The 14,922-nt window shown below is 45.7% G+C and overlaps 1 protein-coding gene across 1 annotated transcript in view; it reads left to right on the forward strand.

Annotated features, from left to right (window-relative positions):
* Window positions 1-5,854: 5,854 nt before the first annotated feature.
* Window positions 5,855-14,922, forward strand: part of LOC122558882 (isocitrate dehydrogenase [NADP], mitochondrial-like) — an 86,698-nt gene continuing 77,630 nt past the window's right edge. Inside the window, exon 1 of the mRNA XM_043707791.2 lies at window positions 5,855-6,198. Within this exon, the coding sequence (XP_043563726.1) occupies window positions 6,108-6,198 (91 nt within the window). The 5' untranslated portion in view covers window positions 5,855-6,107. The remainder of the gene's footprint in view (window positions 6,199-14,922) is intronic.

The raw sequence follows: 14,922 nt of genomic DNA on the forward strand, positions 1-14,922 counted from the left end.
GGGTGGAGTGGATAGGTGGAAAGGAAGATAGAAGGGTAGGACAAGTCATGGGGACAGTGCTGAGCTGGAAGTTTGGAACTGGGGTGAGGTGGGGGAAAGGGAAATGAAGAAGGATTCATATTTTTGGATCATTGGAATCAATTTTGGGGTAGAAGTGACCTGTACAAGAAGGATGGATTGCAACTAAATTGGAAGGAGACATATACTGGCAGGGAAATTGCGAGAGCTGCTCGGGAGGATGTAAACTAGTAAGGTGGAGGGGTGGCACCCAGGGAGATAGGGAGGAAAGAGATCAATCTAAGACTGGTACAGTTGAGAAAAGAAGCAAGTCAAACAAACAAACAAACAGTCAGGACAGGCGGGGACAAGGTAGGACTAATAAATTAAACTGCTTTTATTTCAATGCAAAGGGCCTAACAGAGAAGCCAGATTAACTCAGGGCATGGTTAGGAACATGGGACTGGGATATCATAGCAATTACAGAAACATGGCTCAGGGATGGGCAGGACTGGCAGCTTAATGTTCCAGGATACAAATGCTACAGGAAGGATAGAAAGGGAGGCAAGAGAGGGGGGTGCGGTGGGGGGGGAGGGGTAGCATTTTTGATAAGGGATAGCATTACAGCTGTGCTGAGGGAGGATATTCCCGGAGATACATCTAGGCTAGTTATTTAGGTGGAACTGAGAAATAAGAAAGAGATGATCACCTTATTGGGATTGTATTATAGATCCCCTAATAGTCAGAGGGAAATTGAGAAACAAACTTGTAAGGGGATCTCACCTATCTGTAAGAATAATAGGGTGATAATGGTAGGGGATTTTAACTTTCCAAACATAGACTGGGACTGCCATAGTGTTGAGGGTTTAGATGGAGAGGAATTTGTTAAGTGCGTACAAGAAAATTTTCTGATTCAGTGTGTGGATGTACCTATTAGAGAAGGTGCAAAACTTGACCTCCTCTTGGGAAATGAGGCAGAGCAAGTGACTGAGGTGTCAGTGGGGGAGCACTTTGGGGCCAGCGTCCATAATTCTATTAGATTTAAAATAGTGATGGAAAAGGATAGACCGGATCTAAAAGTTGAAGTTCAAAATTGGAGAAAGGCCAATTTTGAGGGTATTAGGCAAGAACTTTCAAAAGCTGATTGAGAGCAGATGTTTGCAGATAAAGGGATGGCTGGAAAATGGGAAGCCTTCAGAAATGAGATAACCAGAATCCAGAGAAAGTACATTCCTGTTAGGGTGAAAGGAAAGGCTGGTAGGCATAGGGAATGCTGGATGACTAACGAAATTGAGAGTTTAGTTAAGAAAAAGAAGGAAGCATATGTAAGGTATAGACAGGATAGAGCGAGTGAATCCTTAGAAGAGTATAAAGGAAGTAGGAATATACTTAAGAGGGAAATCAGGATGGCAAAAAGGGGACATGAGATAGCTCTGGCAAATAGAATTATGGAGAATCCAAAGGGTTTTTACAAATACGTTAAGGACAAAAGGGTAACAAGGGAGAAAATAGGGCCCCTCAAAGATCACTGCACTGTCGCCCAACATTTCAACTCCCCCTCCCACTCTGCCAAGGACATGGAGGTCCTGGGCCTCCTTCACCGCCGCTCCCTCACCACTAGACGCCTGGAGGAAGAACGCCTCATCTTCCGCCTCGGAACACTTCAACCCCAGGGCATCAATGTGGACTTCACCAGTTTCCTCATTTCCCCTCCCCCCACCTTACCGCAGTTTCAACCTTCCAGCTCAGCACTGTCCTCATGACCTGTCCGACCTGCCTATCTTCCTTTCCACCTATCCACTACACCATCCTCTCTGACCTACCACGTTCATCCCCACCCCCATTCACCCATTATACTCTTTGCTGCCTTCCCCCACCCTGTTTTCTGACCTATCAACTCCATCCCCACCCCCATTCATCTATTGTACTCTATGCTACTTTCTCCCACCCCCACCCCCTCTCATTTATCTCTCCATCCTGCAGGCCCCCTGCCTCTATTCCTGATGAAGGGCTTTTGTCCGAAACGTCGATTTTCCTGCTCCTTGGATGCTGCCTGACCTGCTGTGCTTTTCCAGCACCACTCTAATCCAGACTCGGGTTTCCAGCATCTGCAGTTCTCGTTTTAACCCCCTCAAAGATCAGCAAGGCGACCTTTGTGTGGAGCCACAGAAAATGGGGGAGATACTAAATGAGTATTTTGCATCAGTATTTACTGTAGAAAAGGATATGGAAGATATAGACTGTAGGGAAATAGATGGTGACATCTTGTAAAATGTCCAGATTCCAGAGGAGGGAGTGCTGGATCTCTTGAAACGCATCAAGGTGGATAATCCCCAGGACCTGATCAGGTGTACCTGAGAACTCGTGTGGGAAGGTAGGGAAGTGATTGCTGGGCCTCTGCTGAGATATTTGTATCATCGATAGTCACAGGTGAGGTGCCGGAAGACTGGAGGTTGGCTAACGTGGTGCCACTGTTTAAGAAGGGTGGTAAGGACAAGCCAGGGAACTACAGACCAGTGAGCCTGACGTCGGTGGTGGGCAAGTTGTTGGAGGGAATCCTGAGGGACCGGATGTACATGCATTTGGAAAGGCAAGGACTGATTAGGGATAGTCAACATGGTTTTGTGCATGGGAAATCATGTCTCACAAACTTGAGTTTTTTGAGGAAGTAACAAAGAGGATTGATGAGGTGATCTATATGGACTTCAGTAAAGCGTTCGACAAGATTCCCCATCGGAGACTGATTAGCAAGGTTAGATATCATGGAGAACTAGCCATTTGGATACAGAACTGGTTCAAAGGTAGAAGACAGAGTGTGGTGGTGGAGGGTTGCTTTTCAGACTGGAGGCCTGTGACCAGTGGAGTGCCACAAGGATCAGTGCTGGGTCCTCTACTTTTTCTCATTTACAAAAATGATTTGGATGTGAGCATAAGAGGTACAGTTAATAAGTTTGCAGATGATACCAAAATTGGAGGTGTAGTGGACGTTGAAGAGGGTTACCTCAGATTACAACAGGATCTGGACCAGATGGGCCAATGGGCTGAGAAGTGGCAGATGGAGTTTAATTCAGATAACTGCGAGGTGCTGCATTTTGGGAAAGCAAATCTTAACAGGACTTATACACTTAATGGTAAGGTCCTAGAGAGTATTGCTGAACAAAGAGACCTTGGAGTGCAGCTTCATAGCTCCTTGAAAGTGGAGTCGCAGGTAGATAGGATAATGAAGAAGGCATTTGGTATGCTTTCCTTTATTGGTCAGAGTATTGAGTACAGGAGCTGGGAGGTCATGTTGTGGTTGTACAGGACATTGGTTAGGCCACTGTTGGAATATTGTGTGCAATTCTGGTCTCCTTCCTATTGGAAAGATGTTGTGAAACTTGAAAGGGTTCAGAAAAGATTTACAAGGATGTTGCCAGGGTTGGAGGATTTGAACTATAGGGAGAGGCTGAACAGGCTGGAGCTGTTTTCCCTGGAGCGTCGGAGGCTGAGGGGTGATCTTATCGAGGTTTACAAAATTATGAGGGGCATGGATAGGATAAATAGGTAAAGTCTTTTCCCTGGGTGGGGGAATCCAGAACTAAAGGGCATAGGTTTAGGGTGAGAGGAGAAAGACATAAAAGAGACCTAAGGGGCAACTTTTTCACACAGAGGGTGGTATGAGTATGGAATGAGCTGCCAGAGGAAGTTGTGGAGGCTGATACAATTGCAACATTTAAAAGGCATTTGGATGGGTATATGAATAGGAAGGGTTTGGAGGGATATGGGCCGGGTGCTGACAGGTGGGACTAGATTGGGTTGGGATATCTAGTCGGCTTGGACAGGTTGGACCAAAGGATCTGTTTCCATGCTGTACATCTCTATGACTCTAAATGAGAATATTGCCCAAAGACAGCATAATGTTCAGCATCATTCACAATCACTCAGATATTGAAGCAATCCATGTTCACATTCAGAATGAACAATATCTAGGTTTAAGCTGACAAGCGGCAAGTAACATGCTACATGGGGCTGTCCTTTTCCAATAAGACCATCTGACCATCAGCTTTTGAGATTCAATGGAATTGCCATTGCTGAATTCCCCACTGTAAACAATAAATAGATTTTTGTTCAGTAGGAGAATCAAGGGTTGTGAGGGAAATGCAGGAAAGTAGACCTAAGGCATGCCAGATCACCCATTATCCTGCTGAATAATGGAATAGACTGGAGGGGCAGAATGGCCTACTCCTGTTCTTATTTTTTATCCTGACGAGGTATCACTGACTAGAATCTGAACTGGACTAGCCATATAAATATTGTAGCGACAGGCGAAAGGCAGAAGCAAGAAACCATGCAGCAAGTAATTCATCTCCTGAGTCAGGGGTGTGATGGAATACAGTACTTCCCACTTGCCTGGATGACTGCAGCTCCAATAACATTCAAGATGTTTGATACCAGCCAGGACAAGGCAGCTTGCTTGATTAGCACCACAGAATATTCAGTCCATCCACCACTAACATTCAGTAGCAGCAGGATGTACTATTTTCAGGATGCACTGCAGAAATTAATCAATGGTCTTTGGACAGCAGTTTCCAAACCCACAAATTATCTAGTTGGTCAAGGGTGGCAGATACATGGGAACATCATAACCTACTAAGTTCTCGTCCAAGCTGTGCACTATCATGACTTGTAAATATATTATCGCTCCTTAAGTATCACTGGGTCAGAATGCTGGGTGCACATATACCAAACAGACTGCAGTGGTTCTAGAAGGAAGCTCACCGCCACCATCTCAAGGAGAACTAGCTATGGGCATTAAATGCTGGTCAGCTATTGATGCCCAAATTCCATGATTTAATCTTTAAAAAAGACTAAGATCAAATGGATAATATCTCCATTGTTCACAAGATAGTGTTTCTTTTTCTTAAAGCTGATAATGCCATCTGTAAATGGTAGAAAGGATATTTTCAACAACTTTTCAACATTGAATCTGCCGTGCCAACTGATAGTCTCTGGGCTATCCCTCAATACCCCACAGTTGAATCCATGATCATGGATCAGAGAGTTGCGACAAACAACTAAATGACAGAAAACAACAAAGCCTGCAGCTGTGGTGGCGTTCCAGCTGAGATCAAACCGGGTTGGCTTATGCTCACATCAAAACTTCACAAACTGATCCTAGGGATTTGGGAGCCAAGAAACTCTACTCACTCCCTTGCTGTCAACTGCAAGAATATGACAATTATAACCCTCTTCAAGAATAAACATCAATCATGTTATGGATTTTGATTTACATTCCCTCAGGTCCATAGCACGGATTATTGTCGACAGGCATTCTCCTCAACCGACTACTTCCTGTGTCTGTCTGAGGACATCTCCTGGAGACATGGTGTGGCATTCGGCCTCCCTTAAACGTGGAGCTGAGCTTTGCCAGCAGAAATGTTTGGAAGTTTTCCTGGGAAGCGTCTTCCCTTTGCTTGAAACATTCGAATACAAGCAAAGTTTTGCAGCTACTGGAAATCTGAAATTAAAAGAATAACAAAACGCCAGAGAAACTGAGTAGCATCTATGGAGATAAAAGACGTAGTTAAATATTTTGAGTCCAATGTGACTTTTGAAAGAGTCCCAAAGAGTCAGATCAGACTTGCAACATTAACTGTTCATTCTTTCCACAGATGCTGCCAGACCCACTGGGTTTCCCCTCCATCACATTTTGTTTGCATCGTTTGAAATACTGTCTCCGTTTATACAAAGTATCTTTCAATAAAGGCAATTCGGGAAAAAAAAATTCAACCGAATGAGACAGTCATTGTGAAAAGTCGTTTTCCTGCCTCATCAGGCAGTTGGGAGCACGTCATCATTCATTTCAAATTGTAGATTTTAAACCTTCCCTCATTTCATGATTCTGGTAATAATCGACTGGGCAATGCCCCCAGGTCCTGCTTCTGAAATTTGGAAGATGCTGATGTTTGGGTAAATGGGAACTACTGTGACTTTGTGGCTCTCACTCACAAAGCTTGTTTCAGCTGCACCCAGAGCACGTTATGGGCCGCCTTCACGCAGCTTACGTATTGGATTCTTCCTGCTCCCACATTACAGCCTCTGTTCACACACACAGATAGATAGACACAGAGATGGCGAGTTTCTTCAAGATTTTGCCTCCCTCGGTTCGGAGCTGCTCCTGGTGGAGAAACCCCACCGTCCGTACTCTCCAGCGAAGAGCCTGTGAGTCAGCCTTAATCATAATCTTCTCCCTTGAACACAGACTCAAGTGAACTCAGAAAAGTTTCGTCCTGCATATGTGAACAGCTTGCGACGTGACGGCTTGCACATACGGGCTGCCCCGGGGTGCCGGCGTTTTCACTGGCACAGCTCATTCATTTTGCGGCCAGGTTGAAAGCTGTGAGGCTCCACAAGCTTTGCACAGGTCTGGGACCCCTACAACACCCACCTTCCCTAGTGCGGAAGGTCACTGAGGACTGCCCGGATCACTGAATTCAAAAAGGTGTTTTTCAGGAACCATGTAACAATGTTAGCAGTAGACAAAGGGACCCGTGGATGAACGAATCCAGCGTTACCAACTTGTAGTAATGGTTCACCTGAGTTAAGCCTATTTTGTTTTAAGATGTCCAGAATCTCTATTATTTAAACCATAGCTCATCCACGCTTGACGTATTGTTTTGTCATCACTGTTGAGCGCCAGTTTTATTTGCCATTTCAAAATTCCGATGTCTGTATTTTTAACATCATTCTGTGATGTAAGCTTGTGCTGTGAAATACACGGTTTGGCCACTCGGCGTTTTGTTTGCAGTGAATGAGGTTGTTAGCCTTCGAGTGAATATATTCCTGTAGCTTTCACATTCTTCAGAAATCAAATTTTATCTTTCTGCTGTTCTGAAAGTCCAGCCTTGCACTCCATCTTTAACTTGGGGACAAAATCATTGACCAGTTAGGTGATTCTTGACTGTCAAACAGCAATATGTCCCAAAAGTCCTTAAAATGTAGAAACAGCATAGGCCATCCAGTCTATTAAGATTGCATTCAATGAGATCATGGTTGATCTGATAATCCTCAACTCCACTCTCCTGCTCTGTCCCCATAATCCTTGATTTACTTGCTGATTAAAATCTGTCTATCTCAGCCTTGAACATACTTAATAACTCAGCCTGACAGTCCTCTGTGGTAAGAAATTCCACAGATTTGCTATACTCTGAGATTGTGCCCTCTTTTCATCGTCTGTCCTACAGTTCTGCCCACCTACTATGTCAAGTCCCATAAGCAAATAGTATGTTTCAATAAGGTTGTCTTTCATTCTTCCAAACTCTATGGAGTACAGACTCTGGATTAGTGGTGCTGGAAGAGCACAGCGGTTCAGGCAGCATCTGAGGAGCAGTAAAATCGACATTTCGGACAAAAGCCCTTCATCAGGAATAAAGGCAGAGAGCCTGAAGCGTGGAGAGATAAGCTAGAGGAGGGTGGGGGTGGGGAGAGAGTAGCATAGAGTACAATAGGTGAATGGGGGAGGGGATGAAGGTGATAGGTCAGGGAGGAGGGTGGAGTGGATAGGTGGAAAAGAAGATAGGCAGGGAGCACAAGTCATGGGGACAGTGCTGAACTGGAAGTTTGGAACTAGGGTGAGGTGGGGGAACCAGAAATGAGGAAACTGTTGAAGTCCACATTGATGCCCTGGGGTTGAAGTGTTCCGAGGCGGAAGATGAGGCATTCTTCCTCCAGGTGTCTAGTGGTGAGGGAGCGGCGGTGAAGGAGGCCCAGGACCTCCATGTCCTCAGCAGAGTGGGAAGGGGAGTTGAAATGTTGGGCCACAGGGCGGTGTGGTTGATTGGTGCGGGTGTCCCGGAGACGTTCCCTAAAGCGCTCTGCTAGGAGGCATCCAGTCTCCCCAATGTAGAGGAGACCGCATTGGGAGCAACGGATACAATAAATGATATTGGTGGATGTGCAGGTAAAACTTTGATGGATGTGGAAGGCTCCTTTAGGGCCTTGGATGGAGGTGAGGGAGGAGGTGTAGGCGCAGGTTTTGCAATTCCTGCGGTGGCAGGGGAAGGTGCCAGGATGGGAGGGTGGGTTGTAGGGAGGCGTGGACCTGACCAGGTAGTCACGGAGGGAACGGTCTTTGCGGAAGGCGGAAAGGGATGGGGAGGGAAATATATCCCTGGTGGTGGGGTCTTTTTGGAGGTGGCGGAAATCTGATGTGTTCTGTGGTGGAACTGGTCCTCCTGGGAGCAGATATGGCGGAAGCGGAGGAATTAGGAATACGGGATGGCATTTCTGCAAGAGGTAGGGTGGGAAGAGGTGTAATCCAGGTAGCTGTGGGAGTCGGTGGGTTTGTAAAAAATGTCAGTGTCAAGTCGGTCGTCATTAATGGAGATGGAGAGGTCCAGAAAGGGGAGGGAGGTGTCAGAGATGGTCCTGGTAAATTTAAGGTCAGGGTGGAATGTGTTGGTGAAGTTGATGAATTGCTCAACCTCCTCGCGGGAGCACGAGGTGGCGCCAATGCAGTCATCAATGTAGCGGAGGAAGAGGTGGGGAGTGGTGCCGGTGTAATTACAGAAGATCAACTGTTCTACGTAGCCAACAAAGAGACAGGCATAGCTGGGGCCCATACGTGTGCCCATGGCTACCCCTTTGGTCTGGAGGAAGTGGGAGGATTCGAAGGAGAAATTGTTAAGGGTGAGGACCAGTTCGGCCAAACGAATGAGTGTTGGTGGAAGGGTACTGTTGGGAACGTCTGGAGAGGAAAACACGGAGGGCTTGGAGGCCCTGGTCATGGCGGATGGAGGTGTAGAGGGATTGGATATCCATGGTGAAGATGAGTCAATGCGGGCTGGGGAAACGGAAGTCTTGGAGGAGGTAGAGGGCATGGGTGGTGTCTCGAACATATGTGGGGAGTTCCTGGACTAGGGGTGATAGGACAGTGTCGAGGTAGGTAGAAATGAGTTGAGTGGGGCAGGAACATGCTGAGACAATGGGTCGGCCAGGGTGGTCAGGCTTGTGGATCTTGGGAAGGAGATAGAACCGGGCAGTGCGGGGTTCCCGGACTATGAGGTTGAAAGCTTGGGTGGGAGATCTCCTGAGGTGATGAGGTTCTGCATGGTCTGGGAGATGATGGTTTGGTGATGGGGGTGGGGTCATGGTTGAAGGGGCGGTAGGAAGAGGTGTCCTCGAGTTGGCGTTTGCCTTCAGCGGTGTAGAGGTCAGTGTGCCAGACTACCATTGCGCCACCTTTATCTGCTGGCTTGATGATGAGGTCGGGATTGGAGCAGAGGGATTGGAGGGCTGCTCATTGTGAGGGTGAGAGGTTGGAGTGGGGGAGGGGGGTAGACAGGTTGAGGCGGTTAATGTCCCGGCGGCAGTTGGAAATGAAGAGGTTGAGGGCAGGTAATAGGCCAGCACAGGGTGTCCAGGTGGATGCAGTGTGTTGGAGGAGGGCGAAGGGATCCTCGGAAGGTGGGCGGGAGTCCTGTTTGTGAAAGTAAGCTCGGAGGCGGAGGCGGCGGAAGAAGTGTTCGAAGTCACGGCGTGTATTAAATTCATTGATGCGTGGACGGAGGGGGATGAAGGTGAGTCCTTTGCTGAGGACTGATCGTTTGTCCTCAGTGAGGGGGAGGTCTGGAGGGATGGTGAAAAGCTGGCAGGGCTGGGAGCTGGGATCTGGTGTGGGTGTGGAGATGGGAGTGGAGGTGGAGCCAGTAACTGGAGTGGGTGTGATGGTGGGGGGAATGGGGGTGGAGTCATGAGCAGGGGTAGTATTCCTTTCAGGGTTCTAGGGGGGGGGATAGTGACAGTGGGATCTGTGGGGGGCGTATCAGCAGAATGCAGGTGAGTGGCATTGGTGGGGGCGGAAGTGGTGGCATACAGGGCAGTAGGGGTGGCGGAAGTCACTGAGCGTGTGACATCAGCGATGATGTGAGGGGCAGAAGTGATGTCACGTGTGATGCATGAGGAATTGTGAGAGGCGGAAGTGGCTGTGGGAGTGGCCATGATGGGGGCAGAAGTGACATCATCAATCAGCGTGGGGGTGGCAGCTGCATCAGCCGCATGGTTAATGGCGTCCGAGAAGTTCCAGAGGCCGGGGGAATCTTCTGGAATGTTTGAGGAGTGCTGGTTATGGAGGTGGGTAGATAAAAGTTTGTTGTACTTACAGTTTTTGATGTTTGAGATGGAGTTGAAATACTGTTTGTTGAGAGTATGAATTCTCCTGAGGATGTAGTACAGAGTAGGTCCTTTGCAATTCTGAGAGAGTGTGGCCCTCAGCTGTGGGAGGAAACAGACTCGAATACACTCTATGAATTCTTACTTGTGGCTCTGCTAGTCTGATTTTTTTCACTAAACAAGTATTTTGCACCAGTGTTTACTGTGGAGAAGGAAATGCAAGATACACAATGTGAGGAAATGGATGGTGACATCTTGAAAAATATCCATATTACAGAAGAGGAGGTGCTGGATGTCTTAAAACACATAAAGGTGGATAAATCCCCAGGAACTGATCAAGGGTACCCTAGAACTCTGTGGGAAGTTAGGGAAGAAGTTGCTGGGCCCCTTGCTCAGATATTTGTGTCATCAATAGTCACAGGTGAGGTGTTGGAAGACTGGAGGTTGGCTAATGTGCCACTGTTTAAAACAGGTGGTAAGGACTAGCCGGGGAACTATAGACTGGTGAGCCTGACATCGGTGGTGGGCAAGTTGTTGGAGGGAATCCTGCGGGACAGGATTTGCATGTATTTGGAAAGGTAGCACTGATTTTTTTTTTGTACGTGGGAAATCATGTTTCACAAACTTGATTGAGTTTTTTGAAAAAGTAAAAAAGAGGATTAATGAGGGCAGTGTGGTCGATGTAATCTATGTGGACTTCAGTAAGGTGTCCAACAAGGTTCCTCATGATAGACTGGTTAGCAATGTTAGATCTCATGGAATACAGGGAGAACTAGCCATTTGGATACAGAACTGACTTGAAGGTAGAAGAGGGGGGTAATAGAGGGTTGCCTTTAAGATTGGAGGCCTGTGACCAGTGGTGTGCCACATGGATTGGTGCTGTGTCCACTTCTTTTCATCATTTATATAAATGATTTGGAGTGAAAATAGGAGGTATAATTCGTAAGTTTGCAGATGACACCAAAACTGGAGGTGTAGTGGACAGTGAAGAAGGTTACCTCAGAGAGCAATGGGATCTTGATCAGATGGGCCAATGGGCTGTGGAGTGGCAGATGACGTTTAATTTAGATAAATGCGAGGTGCTGCACTTTGGAAAGGCAGATCAGGGCAGGATTCACAGAACAACCTCAATTATCTGAACGAGACAGGTGGGGACTATTTTGTTCGGATAACTGAACTGATTGCAAACAAAGGAACGTACAGTATTATGACCTAGTGCTTTGAAGTGTTTGAGCAGGGAACACACTACCAGAGACAAATATCACCAGTCGTTATTCAAAGGATCTCATTGGACTCAAAATGATAACTCTGTTTCTCTATCTCTAGACGTGAGTCAAAGTTTTTTTTATTTCAGATCTTCAGCAGCTGCGCTATTATATTTTTATTCTCAATACTGAAGCTGTTTTGTGGATCAGACCTTGCTGTTGAGGCTCTCCTGTGTTTTCAATGCAACATGACCCTTCCCTTCGTACAGGATGTATTATTCTACCAATTGAGATTCAGAAGCAATTGGACTTGGCAACTTGTTAATTGGAGGAATTGAATTGAATTTATTGCCACATGTACTACGGCACAGTAAAATGCTTTGTCTTGTAAACACTACAGGCAGATCTCATAGTTAAGTAGCATAAATAACTAAATAATAGGTAAACAGCGGTAAAAACAAAAACACAGGTACAGCCGAATGTTAAGAGTTTGTGAGTCCATTCAGTATTCTAACAACAGTAAGGTAGAAACTGTTATGAAACCGGGTGGTGCGTGTGTTCAGGCTTCTGTAACTTCTCCCTGATGGTAGAGGTTGTAGAAAAACTTTGCCAGGGTGGGATGGATCTTTGAGAATGCTGGCGGCCTCTCCTTGACAGTGGGCCTGGTAGATGGATCCTATGGATAGGAGTTGGCCTTTGTGATTGGGCCGAGTTCACCACTCTTTGTAACCTTCTCCGATCTTGAATGTTACAGTTGCCATACCAGGTAGTAATACATCCAGACAGAATACTCTCAATGGCGCACCTATAAAAGTTGGCAAGGGTATTTGCCATCATGCCAAATTTCCTCAGCTGACTGAGGAAGAAGAGACGTGTTGAGAGGATGGCTAAGAGCTGTACTCGGTCAAGTTAAAAGCTGTGAATCAGTGTCATGCTTCCTGTAATATACAGCTGGTTAGTTTTCTTTCCTGAGGCATTATTTTAATGTCTGTCATTTCAATTCCCTGTCCATATCATGTCTCCAATAAACCACTGTGGTAGTTACAGCAGAATAAGTTCAAATGTGTTTTATTAAAAAAAAGCAAGTATATAAAACATTCACAGAGGTCTTCCTTTTCCTCCACAATCAAAGCATTTTCAGAAGCATGAGATGCATAATCAATCCACTATTTCTTTATGGAATTCATTTTCTCAATGATTCCTTCCACCTTCATGCAGTTCAAACAAAAGATGCGATCGTCGCACCATTGTCGGTAACACCTCTTTGATGTAACATTTTTACGGGACCTTGAGATCTTGTTTGGAAAATCCAAAATTTGGATAATTGATGTTCAGATAACCGAGGTCGTTCTGTGTACACTCAATGGTAAGGTCCTGGGGAGTGTTGCTGAACAAAGAGAGTGCAGGTTCACAATTCCTTGAAAATGGAGTTGAGGTAGATAGGATAGTGAAGAAGGTGTCTGGTATGCTTTCCTTTATTGGTCAGTGCATTGAGGATAGGAGTTGGGAGGTCATGTTGTGGCTGTACAGGACATTTCAGAGCATTGAGTATGGGAATTGTGAAGTCATGTCACAGCTGTATAGGACATTGGTTAGGCCACTTTCGGAATATTATGTGCAGTTCTGGCCTCCTTTCTATTGGAAGGATGTTGTGAAGCTTGAAAGGGTTCAGAAAAGATCTACAGGGTTGCCAGGGTTGAAGGATTTGAGCTATAGGGAGAGGCTGAATAGGCTTGGGCTATTTTCCCTGGAGTGTAGGAGGTGAGCTTATAGAGGTTTATGAAATCATGAGAGGCATAGATAGGCAAAGTAGACAAAATCTTTTCCCTGTGGGTGAAGGAGTCCAGAACTACAGGGCATAGATTTAGGGTGAACCTTTTCATGCAGAGGGTGGTGTATGTACGGAATGAACTGCCAGAGGAAGTGGTGGAGGCTGGTACAATTATAGCAGTTAAAAGACATCTGGATAGGTATATGAATAGGAAGGGTTTAGAGGATGTGGGCCAAATGCTGGCAAGTGGGACTAGATTAGGTTGGGATATCTGGTCGGCATGGACGAGTTAGACCGAAGGGTCTGTTTCCATCCTGTACATCTCTATGACTCTATGAAGATTGAAATCACCCATGATTAATACACTACCTTTCTTGTATGCCTTTACTATCTCTGATATATTTTGTCTTCTACGGAACAGCTACTGTTAGGGGCCCTATAGATCAATGTTCCCAATAAAGGTATACAGCTGCTCCAACCATTGCCATGCATTGCTTCCAGTTCTGGAAGTCACTGTTGCACGTGGTCCTTGCAGGCCGCACAATTAGAAAGTTGCAGTGCTGTTATAGGCAATAGAGAATAGGCAATAGAGAATTGCCTATTAATAGGCAATAGAGAATTGTGGTATACAGACTTTGGACTCGAGGAAGGTATATATTGAAGTTCTTTGTGGTCTGTGTTAGGACTCCTGCTTTTTAAAATATTTTATATATATATATATATATATGAGCCAGACTTCAGTGCACAGAGTACAATTTCAAACTTTACTAAACTATGGGGAGAATAGTAACAAATCTTAAGAGGACTTATTCAGGCTGTTGGAATGGGGATTGACAAGTGGCAGGTGCAATTTAATGAGAAATATGCCAAGTGACTTAATTTGGTGTGAAGGACGTGGTTGGCAATATAAAACAGAGTGTGTACAGTTCTGAAGGGGAATACGATACGGGGGGGGGGGGTATATTCACCACAAATCATTGAAGGTGAAAGGGTATTTTGAGAAAGTGATTAATAAAGCCACTTTAGACCCTAGGTCAGTCAGACAAGCAAACTGGGAAGCTATGACAAAACACAGGTATGGCTTCTAACATGACCTTTTAAAAAATCCTTTCATGAATTGTGGACAAGCAAAACCAGCATTTGTTGCCCATCTCTAATGATCTTGAGAGGGTAGTGGTGAGTTAACATAGTCCATGTAGTGCAGATATGGTCACAGTGCTGCCAGGAAGTGAGCTCTCGGATTTTAATCCTGTGACAATGAATGAATGAATGGCAATATAGTTTCAGGTTAGGATAGTGTGTGGTGTGGAAGAGGACTTGAAAGTTCTGGTATACCCATGCATTTGCATTCATATTCCAATATTCCAAAACTCATGAAGGGTCTGGACACAATAGATGGGGCGAAACTGAAGAAAACAAGCAATGAAGCATTGAAGAAATCCTGTTTGATGTAGTCAGGATCTGGAATGCACTGCCTGAGGATTTGTTCGAGGTGCACTCAACTATGACCTTTTTAGTGGAGAAATGAATAATTAACTGGTGGGACAAGCTAAAGGAGGCAAGGTAGGAGAATGGAAGTAGTTGAGCGCTTTTGTGGAGAGCTGCCATAGACATGATGAATGGCCTCCTCCTGTGCTGTAATCGTATGGTGGGGGTGTTTCAGGAGCTTTGGGGACAAGTTGGGAGTTGGAGGTGGATTGCAAAAGCATGAATGAACTGCCATCGCTAGTATTTTACCAGGAGCAGGAAAAGTAGTGGAAGCCACTGGGGACTAAAATTGGGCCCTTGAAGACAGAAACA

The sequence above is a fragment of the Chiloscyllium plagiosum genome, unplaced genomic scaffold (assembly GCF_037043375.1).
Source record: "Chiloscyllium plagiosum isolate Xiang-an unplaced genomic scaffold, Cpla_swu_hap1 HiC_scaffold_2, whole genome shotgun sequence".
Classification (NCBI taxonomy): domain Eukaryota; kingdom Metazoa; phylum Chordata; class Chondrichthyes; order Orectolobiformes; family Hemiscylliidae; genus Chiloscyllium; species Chiloscyllium plagiosum.